The sequence below is a fragment of the Ooceraea biroi genome, chromosome 6, assembly GCF_003672135.1.
Source record: "Ooceraea biroi isolate clonal line C1 chromosome 6, Obir_v5.4, whole genome shotgun sequence".
Lineage (NCBI taxonomy): Eukaryota > Metazoa > Arthropoda > Insecta > Hymenoptera > Formicidae > Ooceraea > Ooceraea biroi.
Genome location: NC_039511.1, coordinates 13,224,875 through 13,248,715, shown reverse-complemented (window position 1 = coordinate 13,248,715; position 23,841 = coordinate 13,224,875). Strand labels below are relative to the sequence as shown.

General features: G+C 35.4%; 5 protein-coding genes across 8 annotated transcripts; 3 read left to right on the top strand and 2 right to left on the bottom strand.

Moving 5' to 3' along the window:
• Window positions 1-91: 91 nt before the first annotated feature.
• On the bottom strand, window positions 92-3,938 carry LOC105276701 (minor histocompatibility antigen H13). Its single transcript, XM_011334536.3, has 7 exons — window positions 3,845-3,938; window positions 3,226-3,497; window positions 2,711-2,821; window positions 2,528-2,610; window positions 1,785-1,959; window positions 1,198-1,691; window positions 92-1,113 (listed from the first exon to the last, which is right to left on the bottom strand). The coding sequence occupies exons 1-7, from the start codon at window positions 3,921-3,923 to the stop codon at window positions 1,026-1,028; spliced, it is 1,302 nt and encodes a 433-aa protein (XP_011332838.2). The 5' UTR covers window positions 3,924-3,938; the 3' UTR covers window positions 92-1,025.
• On the top strand, window positions 3,939-20,938 carry LOC105276683. The gene is made up of 15 exons (XM_026970509.1): window positions 3,939-5,661; window positions 5,946-6,055; window positions 6,148-6,330; window positions 6,407-6,537; window positions 6,736-6,913; window positions 7,022-7,157; window positions 7,233-7,380; window positions 7,551-7,827; window positions 15,161-15,309; window positions 15,725-16,033; window positions 16,262-16,364; window positions 16,614-16,900; window positions 19,404-19,727; window positions 20,042-20,429; window positions 20,586-20,938. The coding sequence occupies exons 1-15, from the start codon at window positions 5,583-5,585 to the stop codon at window positions 20,865-20,867; spliced, it is 3,084 nt and encodes a 1,027-aa protein (XP_026826310.1). The 5' UTR covers window positions 3,939-5,582; the 3' UTR covers window positions 20,868-20,938.
• Window positions 8,442-13,403, bottom strand: LOC105276635 (peroxisomal acyl-coenzyme A oxidase 3). Of its 3 annotated transcripts, none has more exons than XM_011334427.2 (12): window positions 12,830-13,291; window positions 12,610-12,760; window positions 12,263-12,385; window positions 11,984-12,139; window positions 11,752-11,899; window positions 11,374-11,664; window positions 11,104-11,267; window positions 10,778-11,021; window positions 10,453-10,686; window positions 10,226-10,380; window positions 9,001-9,294; window positions 8,442-8,917 (listed from the first exon to the last, which is right to left on the bottom strand). In XM_011334427.2, exons 2-12 carry the CDS (start codon window positions 12,736-12,738, stop codon window positions 8,828-8,830), a joined length of 2,028 nt encoding a protein of 675 aa, XP_011332729.2. In that variant the 5' UTR covers window positions 12,739-12,760; window positions 12,830-13,291; the 3' UTR covers window positions 8,442-8,827. The 3 variants fall into 3 exon arrangements, with proteins under 3 accessions (XP_011332729.2, XP_011332739.2, XP_011332722.2); XM_011334437.2 differs by having other exon boundaries at window positions 12,834-13,291; XM_011334420.3 differs by lacking the exon at window positions 12,830-13,291 and adding an exon at window positions 13,320-13,403 and having other exon boundaries at window positions 8,469-8,917.
• Window positions 13,693-15,195, top strand: LOC105276653. Its single transcript, XM_026970508.1, has 2 exons — window positions 13,693-14,199; window positions 14,668-15,195. The coding sequence occupies exons 1-2, from the start codon at window positions 14,165-14,167 to the stop codon at window positions 14,876-14,878; spliced, it is 246 nt and encodes an 81-aa protein (XP_026826309.1). The 5' UTR covers window positions 13,693-14,164; the 3' UTR covers window positions 14,879-15,195.
• Window positions 20,939-21,234: 296 nt separating the features above from the next.
• Window positions 21,235-23,515, top strand: LOC105276666 (probable deoxyhypusine synthase). Of its 2 annotated transcripts, none has more exons than XM_011334484.3 (8): window positions 21,235-21,435; window positions 21,772-21,901; window positions 21,988-22,262; window positions 22,335-22,553; window positions 22,662-22,860; window positions 22,943-23,046; window positions 23,116-23,241; window positions 23,323-23,515. In XM_011334484.3, exons 1-8 carry the CDS (start codon window positions 21,418-21,420, stop codon window positions 23,455-23,457), a joined length of 1,206 nt encoding a protein of 401 aa, XP_011332786.1. In that variant the 5' UTR covers window positions 21,235-21,417; the 3' UTR covers window positions 23,458-23,515. The 2 variants fall into 2 exon arrangements, with proteins under 2 accessions (XP_011332786.1, XP_011332794.1); XM_011334492.3 differs by having other exon boundaries at window positions 21,236-21,460.
• Window positions 23,516-23,841: the final 326 nt, after the last annotated feature.

Sequence of the window (23,841 nt, the reverse complement as noted above, 5' to 3'; positions counted from 1 at the left end):
ATTTATAAATATATATATATATATACATATATATATTTATAAGTATATAAATATATAATAAATATAAGGTACACTAGTATATATTTATAAAAGTTTATGTTCGCTGCAATTATAAATATACATATCATTGCATTTCTCGTAATAAGATTCTTAGCGTTTGTGTAGCATGTATATGTATGTATATTTAATGATCTATTATAATTTTTTAAATAAGAAATAATACTTTTGTATTTATATATATATATATTAATGTTTTTCATCGCATCGCAAAAACCGAAAGAAGTTTTTTTTATTACACTCATAATTCATGATTATCACTCACATCATGGCGATAAAGTTATCAAAAAACCTGTGTAATAGCTGTAAAAACTTATATATAACTGGAACTCTGAAACTTATTCTGAACTAGTTTTTAAAATATAGAACATCATAGTATATATGTATATATAGTAAAAACTCAGTTAAACTTTCATGTAGTAGTCCATCGTACACGTTGGTTGTATAGGAAATATAAATCAACAGTTGGAAGTATATTCATTCTACTCTAAGCTACGAAACAATGAGACTGCATTACGGTTTAACGTTTCTTACGGGAGAGAGTGAGACGATGTCTTTTTCCTTCAATATCTTGAGACGTTGTCTGTCGATACCATACATGAGTGATAAAAATTTCGTGCTGAATTTGCGTTGCAACTGAAATGATGCTCTTGATTATATCACATTTCTATCGTTGAATCGAATTTTTCTTTCTCGTTTATCATCGAAATCACATCCACAAATGCTAAAGTATGCCTATTGTAGATTGTATTATTGGATGTACTTGGCAATTCATGTGCATGCAGGGCATAGTTATAAGCTACTGCTGGTATACAATAGCGTGATTGTACGTCTTGAGCATGAACCATGAATCGTCTCTTTTCTTTTTTCTTCGTCTTTCGTACGCACGATAAATTTGAAAGATAATTACAGCACGATAATAATATCGAAAGTTTCTCATCCGGTTTTTTTGCATTAAATTAAAAATATTATTTATCTTTTTTCGCTTCTACTTGCGTTTGTTCCGACTGTTGCGCCGCGGCCGCAGCTGCAGGTTGCGATGGATGATCCTCGTATCTGGACAGTTACAAATAAATATATCGTAAGAAAATTAACAGATGTGATGTGGAAATTGGTATTGAATTTTACAAGAATACTTACGAGAACAACGCTGTGAGATCTCCCTTGACTAAAGCCAAGAGTAAGGGCGTGCCCAAGCACGCGGGTACTAAATACAATAGAGCAGGTTGTGCGTGGTTAAATAAGTGCATGATCATCATGGTGGCCAGTAATCCCATGAAGTACGCGAAGAACGTCGAGTAAAAGTAGACATTCGTTTTCCTGCTCAAACTGTTATCAAATCGCAACAACAACGCAATAAAGATGCCAGGCAGTACAATGTCACCCAATCCTAGCATGGCGAAATTACCGGCGCCCAAGCCCTTCTCTAAAAGATCCTGCGGGAAAACAAGTTTGATGGGCACCTCAAAGGACTTTGCGACTGTCACCATCACATCTGTGCCAAACACCCAGAAGGCGTCGTAAAACAGAAGACCGCACAGCAAAATGCATCCGGTAACAACATTGTTGAGATGCAACAATTCGACTCCGTTAATGGCAAACGCAATACCGAATAAATTATTGGCTATCCAATGCTGAAAAAAAAGAGATGAAGATAAGACAAGGATACAACGATTTATACCAGCGTTAACCAAAACACTTGGTCTAAATTATGTCTTGCCGCATACTTTTTTTAAGAGGTACCAAGCACCGACGAGCGAGCAGCATATAAGGCAGACAATATCATGTAGATTAAATTTATAGTTAATTATATGCTCCTCCTTGTCATCCTTCCCTCTTGTAAATAAAATGTGATATTGCGTCTTTGGAATTGCGGCTGGTACCAGTGATGAAATGAGTGGGCTAAATTGTGTGGATTTTATGGTTTTAGAATTTATTCACATTTTTCTCTACTACTTTGCTTTAATGATTAAAACAGAGTATTTAGCTTTGATTGCCATACCGAATTCACTGAAAGCCCCGGCAAAATAAAGATAAGTGCAATACATTATCATCGTATATTTATTGACAAAATTTAGCATATACTTCTAAATTAAAGATCTTTTTATCATAATTTTGTATTTTAGTCTGTTTCTGTAGAGTTGTTTTATGATAATATTGGAAAGCCAAAAAAATAACATTCAGTTGAAAACAGCAAGTTTATATTATTTTATATTTTATGAAATGTTATGTAAATTAAATAATTTTGTTCTTGGTAAAACTCTAATTCTCTATATATTTTATTACTTCTATCAAATAAAAAACTTCTTGCAAATCATTTATAATTGGAGAAAATCATCATACCCATTAACGAATGATGAAATCTTCAGAGTTATCTATACATTATTTAGATATGAATGATGTGGCAATCAAAGCTGTGAATTATTACAGCTACAGAATGTTGTTCGTTTAATTTGAAACTATAATTTACCTCGTAAGATGGCACAGGGCTAGAATACCAAGGAAGAAAAAATATCCAGCCAATATCAAGTTAACATACTCCTTTGCAAATACCTAGTGAAAATAATTTTTGGAGATGTATTCTGTAATCTCGTAACATAATACATACGAATATTTGCAAGTACAAATTCATTTACTACAAATATTTACTTACTTTATATAAAACGTATAAGCCAACTAATGTAACACTGGAAATGAAAGGAAACATAGCAGCTTCTCTACGAGACATTGTGTCTGGCTGTTCGCCACTTGCTTTATACTGTTGCTATAAAATACAAACGTAAGAATTTTTTAAAAATCCATATACAATGAACTTAATATATCCAACTTTCTTTTTACGCGATTCTGTTTTACATGATTTTTATCAACTAACGCGATTTCTTCTTATGTGGAACGTATCTGCTATGTAAAAAGAAAGTTGGGTGAACAGCTGTTCTGCGCTTGTACAATTGCACTCTTGCGCTTAATTACCACTATATTCGACCGTTAATTCTAATGAAAATCAGTTAGAAAAGGACCATTATATTTGAAAAAAATGATTAACTGATGCAATATTTAACAAAGAATCATATGATAAGTTTTTGCGATCCTATCATCGAGGCGAGAGAAAAACGAGAAGATTTCGTACGAAACGCGTGTCAAACATATGTCAAAAAATTCGTGGCTAACCTGCTGCTCCTTATGGTGCCTGACAGCACGGTAACTACCGAGGAAAATAGGCAAAATTGCCATAACAATGAGGCTGCCATACGCAATTGCCATTCCTTCGGGAGTCGACGGTGTCCTCGCAGTCGTCGTATTCTCATATTCCGTCATGTTTTCGCTTGCCTGAGCCGCGATTTCGTTCACCGCACTTGCCATCTTGAATATGTTGACACGACAACAGCACACGACATACGCGACGAGTACGCGAAGGACACGACTCCAATTCGTGATGTGACCTGTGATCAAGAAAAATTAGAGGCGTTGCTGACGTATATAGAACGGCATTCACAGCCCACTCTTATAACACGAGATAGTTTTAAGTAGATCATTTAGATACTAATACAGCCATGTGATTGGCTAACAAATATTTCGAGATAATAATATTTAAGAAAACCTTGAATAAAAATGGATTATAAATACCGTCCTTAAATATGATCTCAAGACACTCGTTAGCCAATCAGATAGCTATATTATGAGAATGGATTATGAACACCGCCCTAAGGGTGCCGTTACATGGAGCGTAACTTGCGTAAGCGTAATCTGCGTAACCTAGTAATTTTATAGAAGTTACTATAAAACTTACGCCTAGTTAGTTTACGCTTTCTACGCCAGTTGTCAATTACGCCGAATCCAATTTCTGGTGGAAAATACGCTAAATGCATGTGTGTGTGTTATCCTTTTTTGACTCGCGATCGCCGTGCCAAAATTTCTGAAAAAATGGATCAAATTCGGGTAATTTAAGAAATGCATCTAAATTCTATAAAGGACTATATTCGCAGCTCACTTTTATCAATAAATGAGCGTATTTATTTATGATATTCTATAATATATGTAACGTGAACTATATACTAAATGCACGCATTTATCATAAAAGTGAGCTGAGAATATGGACCAAAATGTTTAAATAATGCATTTAATTACTTGGATATAAATCAGTACATCGGTTGCATAGTATGACAAAAGAATTTCAATTTATGTCCGATAACTATAGTATATTCATTTACATGTCTGGACTATTTTCAACAGCTTACTGCAGCTTACACATTTTCACTTATGCATTTCCTTTTTAAAATACAGCATAAATGTGGATATTGTGGGTGGCTCTTTAGCTTCACCACAAATTTTATTGGTCATAAGTGCTTCAAGCAGTACGTTGAAGGAGAAGACCACATCAGCATCGATGAAAACCATATCGTAACAATAAGTATAATTTGTTGGCAAGAACCGCTAATACAAGATTAGAATCCATGTTTAAGAGATTCCAGGTTTTTTGTGCTAGACACGCGTCGTCAACCAGTCAACCACTCCGTATACTTTATTTAGGTTATTTCACGCATACTCGTACATACATTACACACATATATTACGCTTCAACACATTCTTACATCAAAGTATCTATTTCACATGACGCGTATTTAGCAATACGCTTAAATAATAACAACCAATCGATTTATTTCTGTTGTATTGTACAACAGAAGTCCTGATCTGTTATTGGTCAGGCTTGTTACGCTTTATGCGCATTTAACGCAAAGTACGCGCCATGTAAAATGGAATTTTCAGAATAGCGTACATTCTAGTAATTTACTAGAATACGCAGTGTGCCTATTCTAGCTACTCACTAGGTTACGCAGGTTACGCTTACGCAAGTTACGCTCCATGTAACGGCACCCTAATGCCTCCGGCACACCAGCGCGACGCGATGCGCGATATGCGACGTGCGATATCCAATGAGCGTACAGTGTTTATGGAAAAGCTGTACTCTCATTGGATATCGCACGTCGCGTATCGCGCATCGCGAACCGCGTCGCGCTGGTCTGCCGAAGGCTTAAGACAGCATGATCATGGCGGATGGACCTAGATGGAAGCTGAGCCAATTCGACATTAGAGTCCCTAGAAATAGGAGTCTGGACAATGTTCTAGTTTTTGCAGGAAAGAATATGGCGCGACCAATCGTTAATGTCAAAACACCATATACCTTTTGTTTACGGACGCCATATTATTTCCAACTAGAACATTGTCCAGACTCCTATTTCTAGGGACTCTATTCGACATCAGTATCGTAGAAGCGGCTTCTTATCGTTCAAATGATTTGGACAGACGCGGTGCAGAAAGAAAACAAAACCTGAATAACTAACTGAATATAATTAGCATTGAATAACGCGTTCGAAATAAAGCTTTTAGTGATCAAACAGACGATTGTTGAGTCGAGAAGCGGTGATATTTCGGCTATACCTAAATAACTACTATGTAAAGTAGTAAAGTTGTACGACGAATGCATGATTCCGCTTTGCACCCCAAGTCAAAACGAAATTTCGTAAAAAATGCGGACGAAAAAATTAACAAACTCTCTTCTTCTCATTTGTGTTTTGCTCATCACGAATGCAAGTGCTGATTTAATAGGTATTTAAAAAGATATCTTGTCTCTTTCTTCTTACTTTTTGGAGCTAAATATTTTTGTTATTTATTTATTTATTTTACACTTATACAATTAATATTTGCAAATTATTTAAGCTAGATTGCAAACTATACTTGAGAGAGATAATATTCTGGTGGTTAATACTAATAATATACTAGAACAACTTAAATTATTATCTCATATTTTATATTATAATAACATATATTTTTCTTACTAAAACTTATTGCACTATTAATTTGATAAAAAAGTCACAAGAAAATGTTTTTAGAACCCAATGATGTGGTAATGGTGATATTCAGTCAAAAAGAAGGCTATCATGCAGCTCATGCTGATTATTTACGGAAAGGGATCTATGAACAAGCTAGTGCTCTTGAGAAAGTAAGTTGCATGGTAATGAAATAATCTGTTTTAAGCTTTATTAAGAATATAGCGTATCTAACTTTCACTTATATATTGTTATGTTTCCTTAGGAACCGCCAGAAGTTGTATTGTCTCATGAACTTGATATAAAAGGTTCCTGGACAATAACTCCATTATCTATATACTTATCCCATAGATTTCCAAATGCAAAGTGGTTCTTCTTTTGTTTAGAAAATACTGTAATTCGATTAGAGAAACTTCTGAATCTCCTTGAAAAGTTCAGCTCTTCTCAAGTAAGTTATATTATTCTCATATGTATATATATATATAAAAAAAATACAATTTGTACTTTAAGAGTTGTTTGTGCAGTATATCTGGATTGGACATGCACTTTATGACCATGAGTCTACCATTATCCATCACTTTGCAGAACACAAAAAGAAATTTAAGTATCCACATGTTGCATCTGGATTCGCAATGACTTCTATGCTATTGAAGAAGTATGCGTAATTCTTATGTGAAATGATCATTAAAATAATTCATGATAAGTAGCTTTTTAAAGATAAATAAGTGAAAATAAAATGAAGTAAAATTGATATCTTGGAAAAGATTATTTTTCAAATGTTCTTCTTTGTTTTATAATTTATTATAATTTTGTTTTATATAATTATTATAATTAAATTATGCTGATATTTTAGTTTATCTGAACATATCTCCGAGGACACGGGATCAAGAGCAGATTTCTCTATCGACGTATCCTACGAATTCGCAAGTTTTGTATTAAAGAGTACAAACGTACGATTGACACATGTGTCTAAGTTATGTATCGTATCTGGTTCTGATTGTGCCACGTATCCCAGATTCTTTCATCCTTGTGTAAGTTGTACCATTATTTCTTACTGATATTTAGTGACAATCTTAATTTAGCTAAGAATGAACTTTATTAGTAATATGCATTTATATTACGTCTTCCAACATTTGCAGAGTTCTTCCATCTCTTCAGTAAAAACGTATTTCGCTGTTAAGACTTGCGCCAAATATCATGCTGATCGAATTCCAATTATTAAAAACTCATGGGCGAAGCATGCGATAAACCTCGGATATTTCAGTGATGTTGCAGGTATGTCTGATCGGTACAATTATGCACATTCTGACATGTTTATAGTTCCTCATGAGTCATATTGCTCCAGTATAGACAGAAATTTAAGGGAGGCGTACGTCGTACCGAACACTACTGAGGGGCATTGTGCCAAAACTTATGGCATATTGCAAGAAGCTGATAAGATACTGACAAAAAATGGTTTCAACTGGCTGGTTATTAGTGACGATGATACTATATTCAGGTAAATGCACATGTAGATCTGAAATTTATTCCCATATTGATAAGAATAGAAGTTATAAATTGCAAGGGTGGGATTTTTATTTAAAAAAAATTGACATTAAGGCAGTTTAAAAATTCTTTCAATTAATTCGTGCGAGAAATAACAAAAGTAACAATATACTTCGATTACAGCGTAGCACGTTTATTACGCTTGCTCACGTGTTACAATCCCAAGCATCTAGTCGCGATTGGTGAACGCTACGGCTTTCGCATGTGGGACAATCAGTTTGGGTATCAGTACTTAACTGGCGGTGCCGGAATGGTACTGTCAGCTCCGTTGGTTCATGAAATGGTGATGTCAGACGCGTGCAATTGTCCATCCGCAACCACTCCCGACGACATGTACCTGTTCGGAGTTTGTCTGTCTCGACTTGGAGTAGAGCCTGTACATTCCCCGATGTTTCATCAGGTATTCGCATATAATTTTCTTTAATAGCTTATACTGGCCATTAAACCAAATCATACGAACACAAGAAATAATAAATTTCTATTCACAAAAGGCTGTATAATTATATGTTATATTTAATATTGTTATATTTGATATTGTATTTAATGTATAACATTGTGCCCAATTAACATAATTAATTAATAATTAGGCCCGACCTGCGGACTACGCTACTGCTTATCTGGCATCTCAAGAACCCATATCGTTTCACAAATTCTGGATGCTTGAACCCATGGATGTGTACAACGAATGGTTTGCAGAAGCAGATAATGCCTTACCAAAACCGCCGAAACACACAGAATTATAATGCAGAGCGCAAAAACGTAACGTAAACGTTTGTAAAAAATTTTCCTTTCAAATTTAGACAATTTTCTCGACAAATTATTTCCGCATACGATTTTGTTTTAATCTGGTAAGTTTGATGGAAAACTTATGGATGGACCAGAAGTATGCATCCTCCATTTTAATTATTAAAAATTTTTATATTACTATTTCAGTATACATATATCATTTACAAAATATATTGCTAAACAATCATATATATATTCGCGCAAAATCTTTACATGGGTAATAAAATATAAAAATCTATACAATTTTATTATACAGCTTAAATATACGTAAAAACTCATATATTGTCTCATGTTATCTCAATTGTCTTTTTAACTAGAAATACAAAATGTGTACATGTATCAATTGCCACGTTATAAATTTAATAACAATTGCTGTATTAATAACAACAGCTATCAATTACGAGAAACTTAACAACAATTGATAATAACAAATTAACATATAATGAATTATTCCAATTGCCAGATATCGATATCTACAATTCCGTAGATTGAGCAACATTTGTATTGTATATCTGTGTACTATATTTTTGCATTTCGAAGGTATTATCCCAAAACCAATAAAAAAGGGTATTACAGAAAAGAAGTGAAGACGTTTCTCTCGTATTCATACTGGATCACAATTTGGCTCGGATTTCCTTCCACCATGACGGACGTTCCAAGTTTTCCTTGTCTTTGAATATCCACTCTTTCATGTGTTTGTATACCTAGATAAAACATATTTTCATCAATTTCTTAATTTTAAGCAAAAAATTCTGCAAGAAATTTAATATAAGAGTGGAAGCAGTACCTCGCCATCAGACATCCCGAGAGCAGAATTAAGAACAAAATCTGGTGGTGCCAGAGCGTCAACCAGTGCAACGGCTTCGTTAACCAAATCTTTGCAGAGCATTACAATTCCTGCCCGCAAAAAGTTGTCGACATTACTGTTAGGAGAGGCGTAACCACTGCCGTACAGGTCTCCCAGTCTCTTCTCCAATGTCACGGCTCCGTATAAGGAACATACTTTTCTCAATACCTCTCGTTCATTCGCTTTCCACTTTGAGTCTTGCAAACATCGGATAAAGTATAACATCAAAGCATGCTGCAAAACAGAAAATAAATGAACCACGTTAATTTTCGTTGCATGATTCTCTCCGCTGAATGTAATCGATGCAGAAAAAATTTATTTTGCAAAAAGAAAACATTTTCCAGTGCTCTGCATTAATTGAAATATTATACATATATATATATATATATACAGGGTGTCCCGGGTTTTAACCGACAAACTGCGGGAGCATATTCTACCAATGGAAATAAGAAAAAATTCTTATATCGAGTTTGCTTAGAAATGCTTTATTACAAAGTTATAAACCAATATTGAAAAGAAATATGAGATAAGTAACAACGGATTTTTTCACAAAAATAAAAATTATCTACGCAATGATTTAGTGACGCATTTCAAAATGTTGTCCTTGCACATCGATACAAGCTAGACATCGACGTAGTACAGAATTTGTTACAGTACGACATTCCTGAAAATTTTGTTGCATCTCAGTAACTGAATTAGTAATTCGTTGCTTTAAATCTATTTGGTACTCTCCTGTTAGGAAATCTACGTTGATACTCTCGTACGGCAGCTCGTGCATTTCCGTCACAGAATCCGTACACGAAATGAATATCAGTGTATTCCTCATTTGAAAACACTTTTGGCATTCTGATAGTAATTGCTAGTTGACACGACGATTGAAATCTAACAGCTACTGTTGTGAAAGTAACAATCATACTGAATCGTTTCAACATAGTGAACATGAATACATGTGAATACACATAACATAAACATCTTCGACCTTCCAAATTCTACACTATGTTCCGTTGTTACTTATCTCATATTTCTTTTCAATATTGGTTTATAACTTTGTAATAAAGCATTTCTAAGCAAACTCGACATAAGAATTTTTTCTTATTTCCACTAGTAGAATATGCTCCCGCAGTTTGTCGGTTAAAACCCGGGACACCCTGTATATTTCATTTACTTCTCCGTATACGAGGGACAATGTGCGCGCCGAAAATGCTTGGGAGTCATTTCTTATTTCAAAGTCGGACATTCCCTTCGATTTAAGATCTTGTACACAAAGATATGTCTTTTTCAGATAATAGCACACCAACCACTCGAAGTCTTGGAGCAAATCTATAAGGAAAAAAATAACATATTAATTGCAACGAGCATATACATATATATTGCTGAGCAAGACTATCGTACTTTCAGGTAACAGCGTATCTTGTATAGTAGTGCGATTAAATTTCTTATTGAGTATCTGTTGTGCATTAACAAGGAAGCTCGCAGAACCAAGCGGGGATGGTACAGGTCGCCCATTCATCACATTAATCCACTGGCTTAACAACCAATTACTTGCTTGCTGAATAAGCACGTTGTTTTCTCCTTCATACGTGCAGTTCGCATCATTTTCAGCTCTCAAGTCACCCAGACGCGACACTAGTAACAGAACAATACAATTTTTTTGATGACAAATGTATGAGATACTTATAGTTTAAACGTGTATTATGCACGTTTCTTCTGCACTTACTTTGCAAGTAGCCGTGTCCACCGCACGATTCTCTGCAATCTTGTATCGCGTCACGAGCGGTCCACGAGCACAACGCTTTGGTCGCGGATGACAGTGCGTGTATCTCTACTCCTAACTCGGCGTTGGCACTTTGACCGTCTCCCAATAAGCGATTTTGATTAAATTCCAACATTATATGAGAAAATACATTCGAAAAAATCTTTATCGCATATGTCGAGGCTAAATGAGGAAGGATTCGCAATTGCTAGAATAGATCATTACAGATAAATTATAAAATAATTGTTTGTGCATTGACCATAGTGATCACTTTTAAGATATGTATGTACCTGCGTTTGATATTCTATAACTGGCAATTCATTGTTTTCAGTAGGACCAAACTGTTTCCTAACTGCACAGTAACGTATAGCAATTGTCAATGCAAGGCTCATATATTGCGCACACATCACAGTTATGGTGACACGGCCTGAGGATAGTGCACCCAACGATGATCCTGTCAATACCAATAAAATTACATTATAATCTCACTCGACTATAAGGATTATGAGGAAAGACGAGCACGATATTATTGTTTTCGGTTTGTTAATGCTAACGCTCACCAAATCTTTTTCTTTCATCCTTTATAGTGTGTATATATTGTCCATCCTCCGTAACATCTGCGGTACGATTCAGCAAACATTTGCGCGGCACAGAATAGTTGTTGAACATTACAAACCCATTGTCTATTCCATTAAGTGCCAACTTTTCACCCAAGTCACCAACAGTGACGCCGGGAAAAGGAAGATGAGTGTCTGGATCGCGAATTGGCACAACGAAAGCATGAAGACCACGATCTATTCTGTCTGGTGTGATCAGCCGCGTAAAAACGATGGCGTGCGTAGCACATTTTCCTATAAGTATACGAAAGATGCATAAAAAATATTACTTTTCATATATATACATTACGTCGATCTTTCGTTGACTAAAACGTGGCTTACCTAAGCCACCCACCCAACACTTAGCAGCCTCAAAGTCAGGTGTTTGAAAAATGAAACTTTTTGTTGCGACATCATAAGTTGCCGTAGTCCTTATGCCTTTTGCGTTGGTTCCGTGGGAAATTTCGGTCAGCGCAAAACAGCAGGTGTACTAAGCACAATAAATATACGTCGATGAGTACATAGTACATATTTTATAATAATGGTCACATATCTACTGCATTCCTCTACATACATTTCCGCTCCCAAATTCACCGAGAAGATCATAATGTTGCTCGGTACCTAATGCTAATAATGTAGACGGTACCATGCCATACGTAATGCCTATTTTTATTATTAAAGATCCATCATATTGAAAGAGACAAGAGAAGTCATGCTGATTTTGCGTTGGCTGAAACAATAATAAAAAGATCAAGATAACAATAAATTACTGAATCTCAAAAATATGTAAAGGACGATTATTGTAACGTTGATTACTGTAAGAACAGTTAGATACTAATAATTATGTAATTACATCTATGCCGTTCTCATGGAGTACACGCATTTGGGTGTTGACACGTCTTCGTAGTTGATCCAGTGTTAATCCTGTCTGCCTTTGAAATACCGAATTGGTCCTGACAATTTCCCATAATTTGTTCTAAGCATTCAATAATTGAAACATTATTACGCTACAATACTATGTAATATTACTTATTACATAAATATTTTAAGTATGTAATATATCCATGCATAATGTCACAAACAGTGCACATTATATATACTAACTTAGAGGATTCTATAAATGTATTAATAATATAATAATATTATATTTGTTATCTGCATTTCAATATTTAAATGTATTAATAACTGTAATTTTAATACCTGATACAGCACACGAGCTTCTCCTTCTAAGGCTAATTTGAACGATTTCCAGTCAAACGTTGCACGCCTTCTATAAGCATCCAGTGGTCCTTTTGGCAAATCCTTGATCAAGTTACTAACAGTTGCCATCGTGCGTTTCTTTCTTATAAAACTGCAAATGCGATGTAAGTAAATAGCAACCAGAGGAAACTCTTGGCGTTTGCAATGTTAATAAGCTTACACACAATTACTCAGCACATTTGATCGTTATCATACATAGATATACTCAAATGCGATTATGCATTATGAATATGTACATCTAATTGCTCTTTGAATCTTTCCTCCTTCTCTCTCTCCTGGATGCAAATCTACATATATATCTATCTCATTCTGAGCGTACATCACATGCCTCACGTATGATCAAACAAGCAAATACTCAAGAATGAATGGAGAATAAAAGAATAAAACAGAAACATCGCAAGATGTATATACGTTATAATTTTGTTTCTATTATCTGGAATTTGTTAGATTACACGTATATAACAAATATATACTCGGACTGCGGAAGAAAAAGACGCAATTAGTGCAGTTTACGTTGGAACGACGAATCGTGCACAGATCTATTTTCTTACTCGTATTTTGATCGCGCACTACATATCTCGCACACAGCTCAAAACGCGCACTCGAATGAAAAAGAGAGTGTTTATACGGATTATTTAAAAAGTACAGACCTACTGTAAATACGCTGCAGCAGTCCGCTCATTACTCGGAAGTGACTGATATCACCAGTCACGTCTCACAGGTCTCACTTTCACCACGATACCATGTGTACTACACATACATATACGACTGTGTGCGTAATGTCCGAACTTCAGACATGTGTATATAGATTGATAGCATAGTAGCAACGTCACGATGTACTCTGCTCAACAAATCATTGCTATCAGTAATTCATTTTATCTATCATTCCTAACAATTGATTTAACAACTGAAGTAAAATATTCTTTATTCTTCAATTCAAAGTAAATCTTACAGAAATTGTTGTTGCGTAATTTGTTATTTTCTCTATACTTTTACGCGATAAATATTATTTCTTTATGCCTAATAAATCAAAATTTAAAATCACAAAAATATTCTAGCAGCTGTATAATTTATTAATCAAATTGAAATTTTTGAAACTATGGACGTTTTAGTTTTCAGATTGTAAGCTTTTATTCAATTCAAACATTTAATTCTTTCACATTAAAATTAAAATACGTGATACACATTTTAATTTGTTATATGTTTTTGGATACGGCTTATATGATTAACAAAAAGTAGCTACATTTTTCACAAAACCGTTAAAGTATATAATATTATATGTAGATAAGATAAGTAATCAGCTAAATGCCTGTCAACATTATAATGAATAACATATATTATTTATTAAACTTAATGCAACGATATCTTAGCTCGAGCTACAAAAAACAATTTAATCGATATCTATGCAAGATCTATGCAAAACAAATCGGAATCAAGATTACCAGTGATGCAATACATAAGTAAACGTAATTGCCTGCAAATGAGATTATAAGAAATGGATGTTACGAGAAAAGAAACGAACGATGTCAGGTAAAATCGTTCGATAACACTGAGAAGTTCAAACGTCACGAGCAACGAGAGAATAAATATTTTGATATGCGTTTAGGAATGATGACAATAGTTTATGTTCTCCTTTCACAATCTATTCGAATTATCTTTGGAAGGTAGGACAATTGTTATAAAATAATATCTTTGGACTATCTTCTGGACATAGAAAATATACAAAGAGATCATTCATATATGGATGAAGTTTTTAATAACTAAAGTGATATTCACTATTTACATATCAAATAAAAATAAAATATCATTTGTATAATATATATTAATGTAAAAAGAAAATTAACATTCACGGTTCATGCTCGAAATTAGCTGAGTAATCTAAGTGTTAATAGAGCACATTCTGATAAATGCGTTTCTTTCTCTTTTTTTTCCTTTTGAGAGAATCTACAAATAAACTAATTATAAGATAATCTTGCAATTTTATTCTGTTTTATTCAGGCAGGAATTCACACGAATTCATCAATGCAGAAGCGAAACGGACGACTTGAAGCCGGTGGTTGAACGAATGGTAGAAGAGATTGCCATGCATAGTAGTTGCATAGTCTTCATCACTGATCCCGCTTATCGCGGACTGATCGACATGCATACTATCTTCGAAATATCTTCCTTTCTATCAAAATACGACGTAAGTAATGCATCATGCGATTAAAGTAAAAACCATTCTTTTAATGAAAGATAAATAACGATAACTTTTTAACAGAGTATATAAAGTTACATTACTCAATTAAGTTAATGACGATAATTAAGTAATGACTGGACGATTATATCCAAATGTCATCATAATTATGGAAATTGCGGTTTTTTTTCAAGGCGTAATTAACACTTAATCGCATTTGATTTACAATTGGTTCTATGAAAAATGTTAACACACAATGTTTTATCATTATTATGTATGTATCCTGACTATATATACATTATTTGCATTATATAGATCGCCATACGAGATAACGATGACTTTTCACGTCCCAGGAAATTGATGGTGACAACACTTGAGCAGACCAAAGCAGCAGGCTGCGATGCATACGTTATTCTAATCGCCAATGGATTATTAACGTCGCGATTCTTGCAATATTCCGAAGGGTAAACAATTAAGAAGCAAAACTGAAGACTAATAGATTTGTTAATATAATCAATTTAAATCTGCGAAGTATCAGTAATTATGTAACATTATAAGTACATCAGAAAGTTGATATTTAAATAATTCGACTATTATTCGATAAATAATGGTATGAATAATAATGTGCAATTTTAAAAATTAAATCTAGAATCTTGTAGTGTCTTCCTGTGCATGCATTGTACTCCAGAAATCGTTTATGTGCATTAAGTTCTCAGTTTTACTTTCTCTCAAACACATTCACGCGTAATTAACACATCATTCACTTTGAAACTTCACTGTTACTATCACTTTTAAATTTTAAACAAATATAATAAAAAAAATTTTTAATTACTTTTTCTTCATATTCTACAATTTTGCGATTCTGTTTGATTTCCGCAGGGAACGTCTGATTAATACACGCGGTTACTTTTTGCTTTTGTACGATAATCGGCTGTTCAGGCCGGAATTGCACTACATATGGAACCGAATCATCAATGTAGTATTCATACGGCGATATAATATGTACAAGCATCGTTCAGGCGAGCGTGTTATCAACGAACGAATTGATCTCAACACCGTCCAGTATCCATCACGTACGAGGGACATTACGACGACTAAATATATCGATACCTGGTACGATGGTAAATTACGTTACGGTAACGCTCACTACGTATCGAAAACCAAGGATCTTCACGGCAATGGTTTACGGTCAGTATATGTACAATGTGCTAACGTATAGGTGATCAATTCAAAATCAAACGTTAAAATGAAGTCTATAATTCGCCAAAGATTATTTTAGATTACAACCTGATATTAAAAAAGTATTTTGCGTATCATAGATTTATTTCTGCACTGAATCTTTTAAATTTGAATATTGCACATCTCACATTCTTTGATATTACAATATGTTAAGTTTAACTTTTGAATGAAACTTAGAGTGGCGGTTTTCGAGCATATACCAGCTGTAACGAAAGCTTCACGGGATCATTATCAACAAAGTACAGCTGCAAATCCTAAAGCTCTTGGTATTGAATTCGAAGTAAGTATCATACAAGGAGAAAATAAATTTAAACGATTTTTATTGAATATTAATTTTTTGTTCTAACTATTTTAAGAGCTTATAATCTGAAAACTAAAACGTCCAAAGTTCGAAAAAATTTCAGAAGTCTTTAAATAAAAATAAATATATCAAACATTCTCTATTTTTATTTCTTTGGGATACTATTTACTCTGCAATACAAGTACAATCTAGGGGAAGTCACGGTTTACGAAAGATCCAATGTTTCAGTTAATTCGAGTCATAGCAAAGACGATGAATTTCAAAGCGAACTATTACAAGCCCGATAATATCGAAGAAGAGAGATGGGGCAAAGCTGGAGATAACGACAGCTACACGGGTCTCCTCGGCGAAGCGATCGCCGGGAACGCCGATTTCATTCTCGGGGATCTGCATTACACGATGCACCACTTGAATTACGTCGATCTATCTGCATCGTACAATACGGAATGCCTCACTTTTTTAACACCCGAATCGTTAACTGATAATTCGTGGGAGTTACTGATATTGCCTTTCAGGTAGGTCACCAACAATGACGATTAATGAAAAAATTACCCAGATAGCCAAGTCTGCCGAAAGCAGATGATGCTAACTATCTGCTATCAACTATTGCCAGCCAAAAGACAACAAATTTGATACAGAAGTTGTTATTAACGATTAATTCGACAAATTGCTGCCAGAAATGTAACAGAGCTTGCTCGCAAAATCTAAGAACAGATTGGCGGCAGAAACCGAGCAGAATCTGCAAACATGGCTTGAAGTCGGATTGTCGACAGAAGCCGAGCAAGATTTGCGCACGCGGAATCTAACGGCAGATTGGCAGCAGAAACCGAGCAAGATCTGCGCGCGCGGAATCTAACGGCAGATTGGCAGCAGAAACCGAACAGGATCTGCAGCTCTTGACAGTATTCAAATTTACACGGCTATGAATATGTTTTCGCTCCGCACCGATATGCGGTGCACACGTCGAGTTCTTACTCGATGTTAAGATTTAGCCTAACAGTTATATAAGTTAATATACGCGCCTTGGCATGATAATATTAATTTTTCTGAAAATTTTTGCACTTGCGGCACAGAGGCTCCCATGTACAACGTCCATGTAGTTCACGCACGCCACGAGCAATCTGAAGTTCGAAAGCAAAATTCGGACTTCAGATTAGAATAAATTAACAATAACAGAGAGATTATGCAACGAACTGTCAGAAAGACACATCAAGCCAAATGTATTGGGTCGTCCGGAAAGTTCGTGCCGATTTTGAAGGAAAATTCAAAGGCAACATTTTTTTATGTCGATAAATATTTATTGACTTATGTATGCACCGTTTTGTTTCACAACCTTTGTCCATCTTTCACGCAACTGGAAGATTTCATTCTCTCAGAACTTCTTAGGTTTCTCGGCGAAAAACTCCTCAAGGTGGTTTTTTATGTCGATCAAAGAGTTGAAGTTCTTGCCGCTAAGAGAATTTTGCAAAGACCTAAATAATTGAAAGTCTGACGGTGCAATGTCTGGTGAATACGGTGGGTGAGGTAGCACATCCCAGCCAAACTTCAACGATTTTTGTCGGGTAGTCAAAGAAACATGAGGTCTGGCATTGTCCTGATGGAACACGACGCCCTTCCTATTAGCTAATTCTGGACGTTTTTCCTGAATCGCTGTCTTTAATTCGTCCAGTTGCGAGCAGTACTTATCTGCATTTATCGTTTGGTTGTGTGGTAGGAGCTCATAATATAGGATTCCTTTCCAATCCCACCAGACACAGAGCATGACTTTTTTGGATGAAGGCCGGCTTTCGGAGTGGTTAATGCTGGTTCATTTCGCTTACCCCAGGATCTTTTTCGTTCTACATTGTTGTAAATGATCCATTTTTCGTCACCCATCACTAATTGCTTCAAAAATGGTACGTTTTCGTTGCGCTTGTACAGCGAGTCGCATATGGAAATGCGATCCATTAAATTTTTTCGGCCAAATTATGCGGAACCCATACATCATAGCGACTTACGTAACCAAGCTTCACTACATGATCGTGGACAGCGGTTTTCGATATTTTCAGTATCTCTGCTAATTCGCGTGTCGTGTAGCGCGGGTTATTCTCGATCAGTGTCTTGATTTGGTCATCGTCAGTAGTAGAGGGTCTGCCCGAGCGTTCTTGGTCTTTAAGGTTAAAATCACCAGCTCTAAACTTAGCGAACCACTTACGTACGGTTCTTTCAGCTAAAGCGCCTTCTCCGTAAACAGAACATATCGAATTTGTTGCTTGTGAGGCATTTTTGCCTTTCCGGTAATAGAAAAGCATCAAGTGTCTAAAATGTTCTTTGTTTTCTTCCATCTTCAAAAGAGTACAAAACTGACACGAATCAATTTATCTGAAACAACTTTTTTCCTAAAGATGCGTTGAAATGTCACCTTTAAGCATATGTATATAACTCGTATGTTTTCAATAACATTGATATATTCAGACATGTTCCAACGCCATCTATTAAAAATCGGCACGAACTTTCCGGACGACCCAATACTTTAATTTAACAAACAAACAAATGCGTTCTTTTAACGCATGGTAATATAAAATGCCAATTTATAGTGTGTTAAAAGTAAACACGTGCTTTAATATATCGTAAATATGAATGGCCAAAAGCTGCAGATTCTGTTCGGTTTCTGCTGTCAATCTGCCGTCAAATGTTAACAGATCCTGCTCGGTTTCTGCCGCCAACCTGCCGTCGGAGTCTGTTAGCAGGCTCTGCTGGCAGATCACTATCCTAATGCGGACATAACGGATACCAATTTGCTATCAACTTCTGCAGTAATCTGTTGCCAATCTGCTGGCAGATTGCACACATTTTGCTTACTGGGTTAATAACATTTTGGGAGAGCGCAGCGCAATTATTAAAGATAAAAAGTTCATTTTTTGATGTTTTTGTCGAGTTTAAACGAAAATGGTATTCAGAAATGTTAACTATAGATCTGCTTATTTATTCCTTGCATATATTTGTCCATATTTATTTAGATCCTTTTTGCACTTCCAGGCTGAACACGTGGATAGCGGTTCTTTGCACTTTACTGCTGGGTAGTGGACTCTCTTACGTGCTTGCATTGTTCTATCAAAGGTACATAGTCCCAAACCTCAGCGAGGCAAACGCGTGCTACAGTATGAAGGGTGTGTACCTGTTCACCGAGTTCCAGAATAGTGTACTGTACACGTACAGCATGTTGCTTCAAGTGTCACTGCCTCGTTTGCCGAATGCCTGGGCTATGAGGATATTTATCGGTTGGTGGTGGATCTACAGCATCTTGGCCAGTGTGACTTATCGCGCTAGCATGACGGCCACTCTCTCGCGTCCTGCCATCAAGTACAATATATGTTAATATTAGACATATCTAATATGCTTTTCACTACATACTTTTTTCAGTCGATTTGGGATTTCCTTAACATTTAAATAATGCTACTGCTAGTCATTGTAGCAGAATTTATGCAGTATAAATAATAAAATTATGTTTATGTCGTTACTTTACAGAATGACAAAGTTCTGTGCCGGGAAATCTCAAATATTACATGTTTCTACTGAAATATTTTCTGATGTTTTGTTGGAAAATTGATTTCCTGAATTTATTCATTTTATTCTCTTTATATTTTCACATTTAACACTGTTCTTGTCACTTGTAGAGTAACTATCGACACATTGGCGCAACTGACGAGATCAAAGTTGGCGGTAGGCGGTTGGAGCGAAGAGGGCAAGGAGTTCTTCCTTACTTCCTCGGATCAGTTCAGCCAAGAGATCGGCAGCAAATTTGAGTTAACGGAGAACGAGGATGGTGCCGTTGATCGGGTAGCAAACGGGACATTCGCTTATTACGAAAACGCATATGTATTGCGGCATGCTCGCGCGAAACGAATATTCGAAGGGGGGAACAATGGGAGGAACAAGAGTAAGAAGGACACTGGATCAACGGTGAAGTACAATCTGCACATTATGGACGAGTGCGTCGTCCAGATGCCGATCGCGCTAGGACTGGAGAAAAATTCTCCGTTGAAGCCTCACGTGGATTTGTGGGTATGTTGCTTGATGTTATTAATTAATTAAATAAAACGCCAAGAATATTAAAAATAATAAAAAATATTTCTTCTTTACCATTGTACTGGTACATGCATACACGGTTTTCGTAGTACTTATAAGCTTATTTAACATGAAGTTTAATTTACGTTTCAGGTAAGACGGATGACGGAAATCGGCCTCGTGCGCAAGTGGCTGAGCGACGTAATGGAGTGGTCAAAGATAAGTGAATCGCTGCAGAACACGAAACCTGAAACGGCGTTAGTGGACCTACGCAAGTTGCACGGCGCCTTCGTTGCCCTCGCGATCGGATATTTTCTCGGTCTCGCGGCTTTACTTGGCGAAATTTTGTATTGGAAATACGTGATCTTGAGAGATCCAAACTATGACAAATATCACTTGGATACATTCTATAAGAATAATAAATTTAAAAGTTAAAGGAATTTTTTTTCTAATTCTGCAATGTAACAAAAATTATGAATGAAACGAGAGATGTAAGGGTGTGTGAATTACGAGTATTTTTGATCTTCACAGCAAATATAAAACAGGATGGTATAAAGAGCGTATATAAATAGATTCTTGCATATTTTTAATTATTAGGAAAATAATATTTTAAAGTATCTTATTGATTACCAGATGTCCTGAAGTCAGAGTTGTTGGATAATTACTAAATATATATATAAAACTTTGTGCAGCATCCTTGAGTCATACTACTGTATGTTAATTTTCAAACCGGGATTGCAGTCCACATAATGCTACAAATGCTTCAAAATATTTTGTCCTTTTCCTTCTTTCATAAAAAGGAACATAGAAAGTGTTTTGAAGCACTTATAACGCTAAGTAGACTGCGTCCAAAACCTTGTAGCAAATGTTTTTACAACTAATTTGTAGCTGTAATGAGTTATTTTTTAGCTATTGTTAGTTTTAAGAAATTTCGATTAGATGTCGCCACGGCCCCATAAACCTGAAGACGACACTCGTGCATTAGATGCCGTATGCTATGCATGTGCGTTATAGGTTAACTCTGACAGGTTAAGATTAAACAATACATTAATATATATGTAAATACACAAGTAAACACATGCACAGTAATTCTATATTAAAAATTAAATTTTTTGAAAATTATAAGCTTGATTAAAAACATTATAAATTCTTGACCGATTTATTTTTAATCAACAATCGTGTGTGTGTGTGTATATATATATAGCATGTACCGCTTGTTATTACCAGCTATTTTGTATATATACTGTGTACTTCCTGTATTTTATTACCAATTGTATTATTAGTAGAAACTAATTTGCATTAAACCTTTGTAATTAACTTACCATTTAAATTTCTATAGATTATTAAAACTACCGTTATGAGCAACGTAAAGAAAGAAGAAAAATTGTGTGACAGTGCTCAAGAATTGGCAAAGAGTGCTGTTCTAGTTCATAGTGTTTCTCTGCCAGCTGGTACATCCACAGTAAAAGGTATCTTCTACATATTTTCCAGAAATTATTGTGGACATTCTGTTATTTATAGACAATAATGATAATAATATTACATGTACATACAGGTTACGATTTTAACAAAGGACTGGACTATCATGAATTATTTAAAACCATGTTATATTGCGGGTTCCAAGCTACAAATTTTGGACACGCAATTACCGAAATCAATCGCATGTTGGATCAGAGAAACATACCTCTTTCGGAAGATCAGATCGATGAGCTGGAAGAAGATGAATTTATCAAAAGAAGATCTCATTGTACAATATTCCTAGGCTACACATCAAATATGGTATCAAGCGGCATTAGAGAAGTTATAAGATTCCTTGTGCAACATAAATTGGTAAGTGTGTGTATTTTTCATGCGTTTGTTTATTGAATAGCCGCTAGAAGTTTCACTATGAATTATTTTTAGGTAGACTGTCTTGTTACTACAGCAGGTGGAGTGGAAGAGGATTTTATAAAATGCTTAGCACCGACATACGTTGGCAGTTTCTACCTGGACGACAGACAGCTTAGAGAAAAAGGGCTTAACAGGACTGGAAATTTATTAGTACCAAACGACAATTACTGCCTCTTTGAAGATTGGCTGGTGCCAAAGCTGGACGTGATGCTGGATGAACAGAAGCAAAAGGTACAACAAAGCCCGTATAATCTACAGAAATTTAAAATACATTAGAAAAACTAGATGCGGTGTAAGATTCGTGGTTTCAATTTTATATTAAATTAAATTGTGTTTTAGGGTGCTAAATGGACACCGTCCAAGATGATTGCGAGACTCGGTGAGGAAATCAATCACGAGGAGTCGATTTACTACTGGGCCGCCAAGAATAAGATTCCGGTGTTTTGTCCAGCGCTGACTGACGGCAGTCTTGGGGACATGATGTGTTTTCACACGTTCAAAAACGCGGAATGTCCACTTGCACTCGACATAGTCGCTGGTTAGCAAAAGCGATGTAATGCGTGCGATATGACATGTTTCGTAGTGCAAAATGCATGACTGACAGATCTTCTACTTCACAGATGTCGCGAGATTAAATAGAATAGCTATGAAAGCATTGAACAGCGGCATGATAATTGTCGGGGGTGGTGTAGTCAAGCATCACATCTGCAACGCTAATCTTATGGTGGGACGATTCGGCTTAGCAGGTATTAAACGCGTATACAGGCGCGTTAACAATGATGTTTTGTTACAGCGGAACGGTGCCGACTACGCCGTTTTTGTCAACACTTCCTCCGAATTTGACGGCAGCGATAGCGGTGCTCGGCCAGAGGAAGCGATCTCTTGGGGAAAAATTCGGAGAGACGCGGCACCCGTCAAAGTAACGATATTATTTTCATCGATATCGAATTCGTTGGTTGTGCAAAGTCAAGTTATCAAGTAACACTTGTTTTTGTTTCAGGTATGCGCGGATGCAACTTTGATATTTCCACTTTTAGTGGGAGAAACGTTTGCAAGACATTATCATACCAAGATGCAGAAGACCTCTAAAGATACTGCGTCCGGATCTAATGAAGGAAAGAGTACAGAAGCATAATTATAATTATGTATATAATTAAAAATATTAAAAACTGAAATGTTTTTACAAAAAAAAAGAGAACTGTCTGTACTTCTTAGATATTAAAGCATTTAAAATTAATATAAGCATCCATGCATGAGCATGCATGTGTACATCGTTACATCTATCTTTTATAATTTATTATTAATTTTAACGATATAAATTAAACCTTTTTGGACAGTGTGTTTACTGCAATATATAGTTTTTTGAATATATATACACAATTTTTAAAATTCGCCTATTCAAAAATTTATTTCTTTATTCTTGTTAGAAGGATTTAAAAGTGTTTTATTATTTATACATGTTATTTTAATATTAGAAAATTAAATTATTGATTAAGTGTAAAAATAATAAATTAACGTT

Excerpts from the sequence above, each read along its gene's own strand:
- LOC105276701 (XM_011334536.3), bottom strand. The coding sequence starts at position 3,923 with ATGCATTTAGCGTATTTTCCACCAGAAATTGGATTCGGCGTAATTGAC. Across the intron at positions 2,611-2,710 it reads GCTTATACGTTTTATATAAA|GTATTTGCAAAGGAGTATGT; the intron begins GTAAGTAAATAT and ends TATTTTCACTAG. Across the intron at positions 1,960-2,527 it reads GCCCTGTGCCATCTTACGAG|CCCACTCATTTCATCACTGG; the intron begins GTAAATTATAGT and ends CACACAATTTAG.
- LOC105276683 (XM_026970509.1), top strand. The coding sequence starts at position 5,583 with ATGCGGACGAAAAAATTAACAAACTCTCTTCTTCTCATTTGTGTTTTG. Across the intron at positions 6,914-7,021 it reads CCAGATTCTTTCATCCTTGT|AGTTCTTCCATCTCTTCAGT; the intron begins GTAAGTTGTACC and ends CAACATTTGCAG. Across the intron at positions 7,828-15,160 it reads ATTCCCCGATGTTTCATCAG|ATCGCCATACGAGATAACGA; the intron begins GTATTCGCATAT and ends TGCATTATATAG.
- LOC105276635 (XM_011334420.3), bottom strand. The coding sequence starts at position 13,351 with ATGAGCGGACTGCTGCAGCGTATTTACAGTAG. Across the intron at positions 10,687-10,777 it reads TGGACACGGCTACTTGCAAA|TGTCGCGTCTGGGTGACTTG; the intron begins GTAAGTGCAGAA and ends TTCTGTTACTAG. Across the intron at positions 8,918-9,000 it reads TCGGGATGTCTGATGGCGAG|GTATACAAACACATGAAAGA; the intron begins GTACTGCTTCCA and ends TGTTTTATCTAG.
- LOC105276666 (XM_011334484.3), top strand. Across the intron at positions 22,554-22,661 it reads TGGATGAACAGAAGCAAAAG|GGTGCTAAATGGACACCGTC; the intron begins GTACAACAAAGC and ends ATTGTGTTTTAG. Across the intron at positions 23,242-23,322 it reads GAGACGCGGCACCCGTCAAA|GTATGCGCGGATGCAACTTT; the intron begins GTAACGATATTA and ends TTTTTGTTTCAG.
- LOC105276653 (XM_026970508.1), top strand. The coding sequence starts at position 14,165 with ATGGATGTTACGAGAAAAGAAACGAACGATGTCAG. Across the intron at positions 14,200-14,667 it reads AAAGAAACGAACGATGTCAG|GCAGGAATTCACACGAATTC; the intron begins GTAAAATCGTTC and ends TGTTTTATTCAG.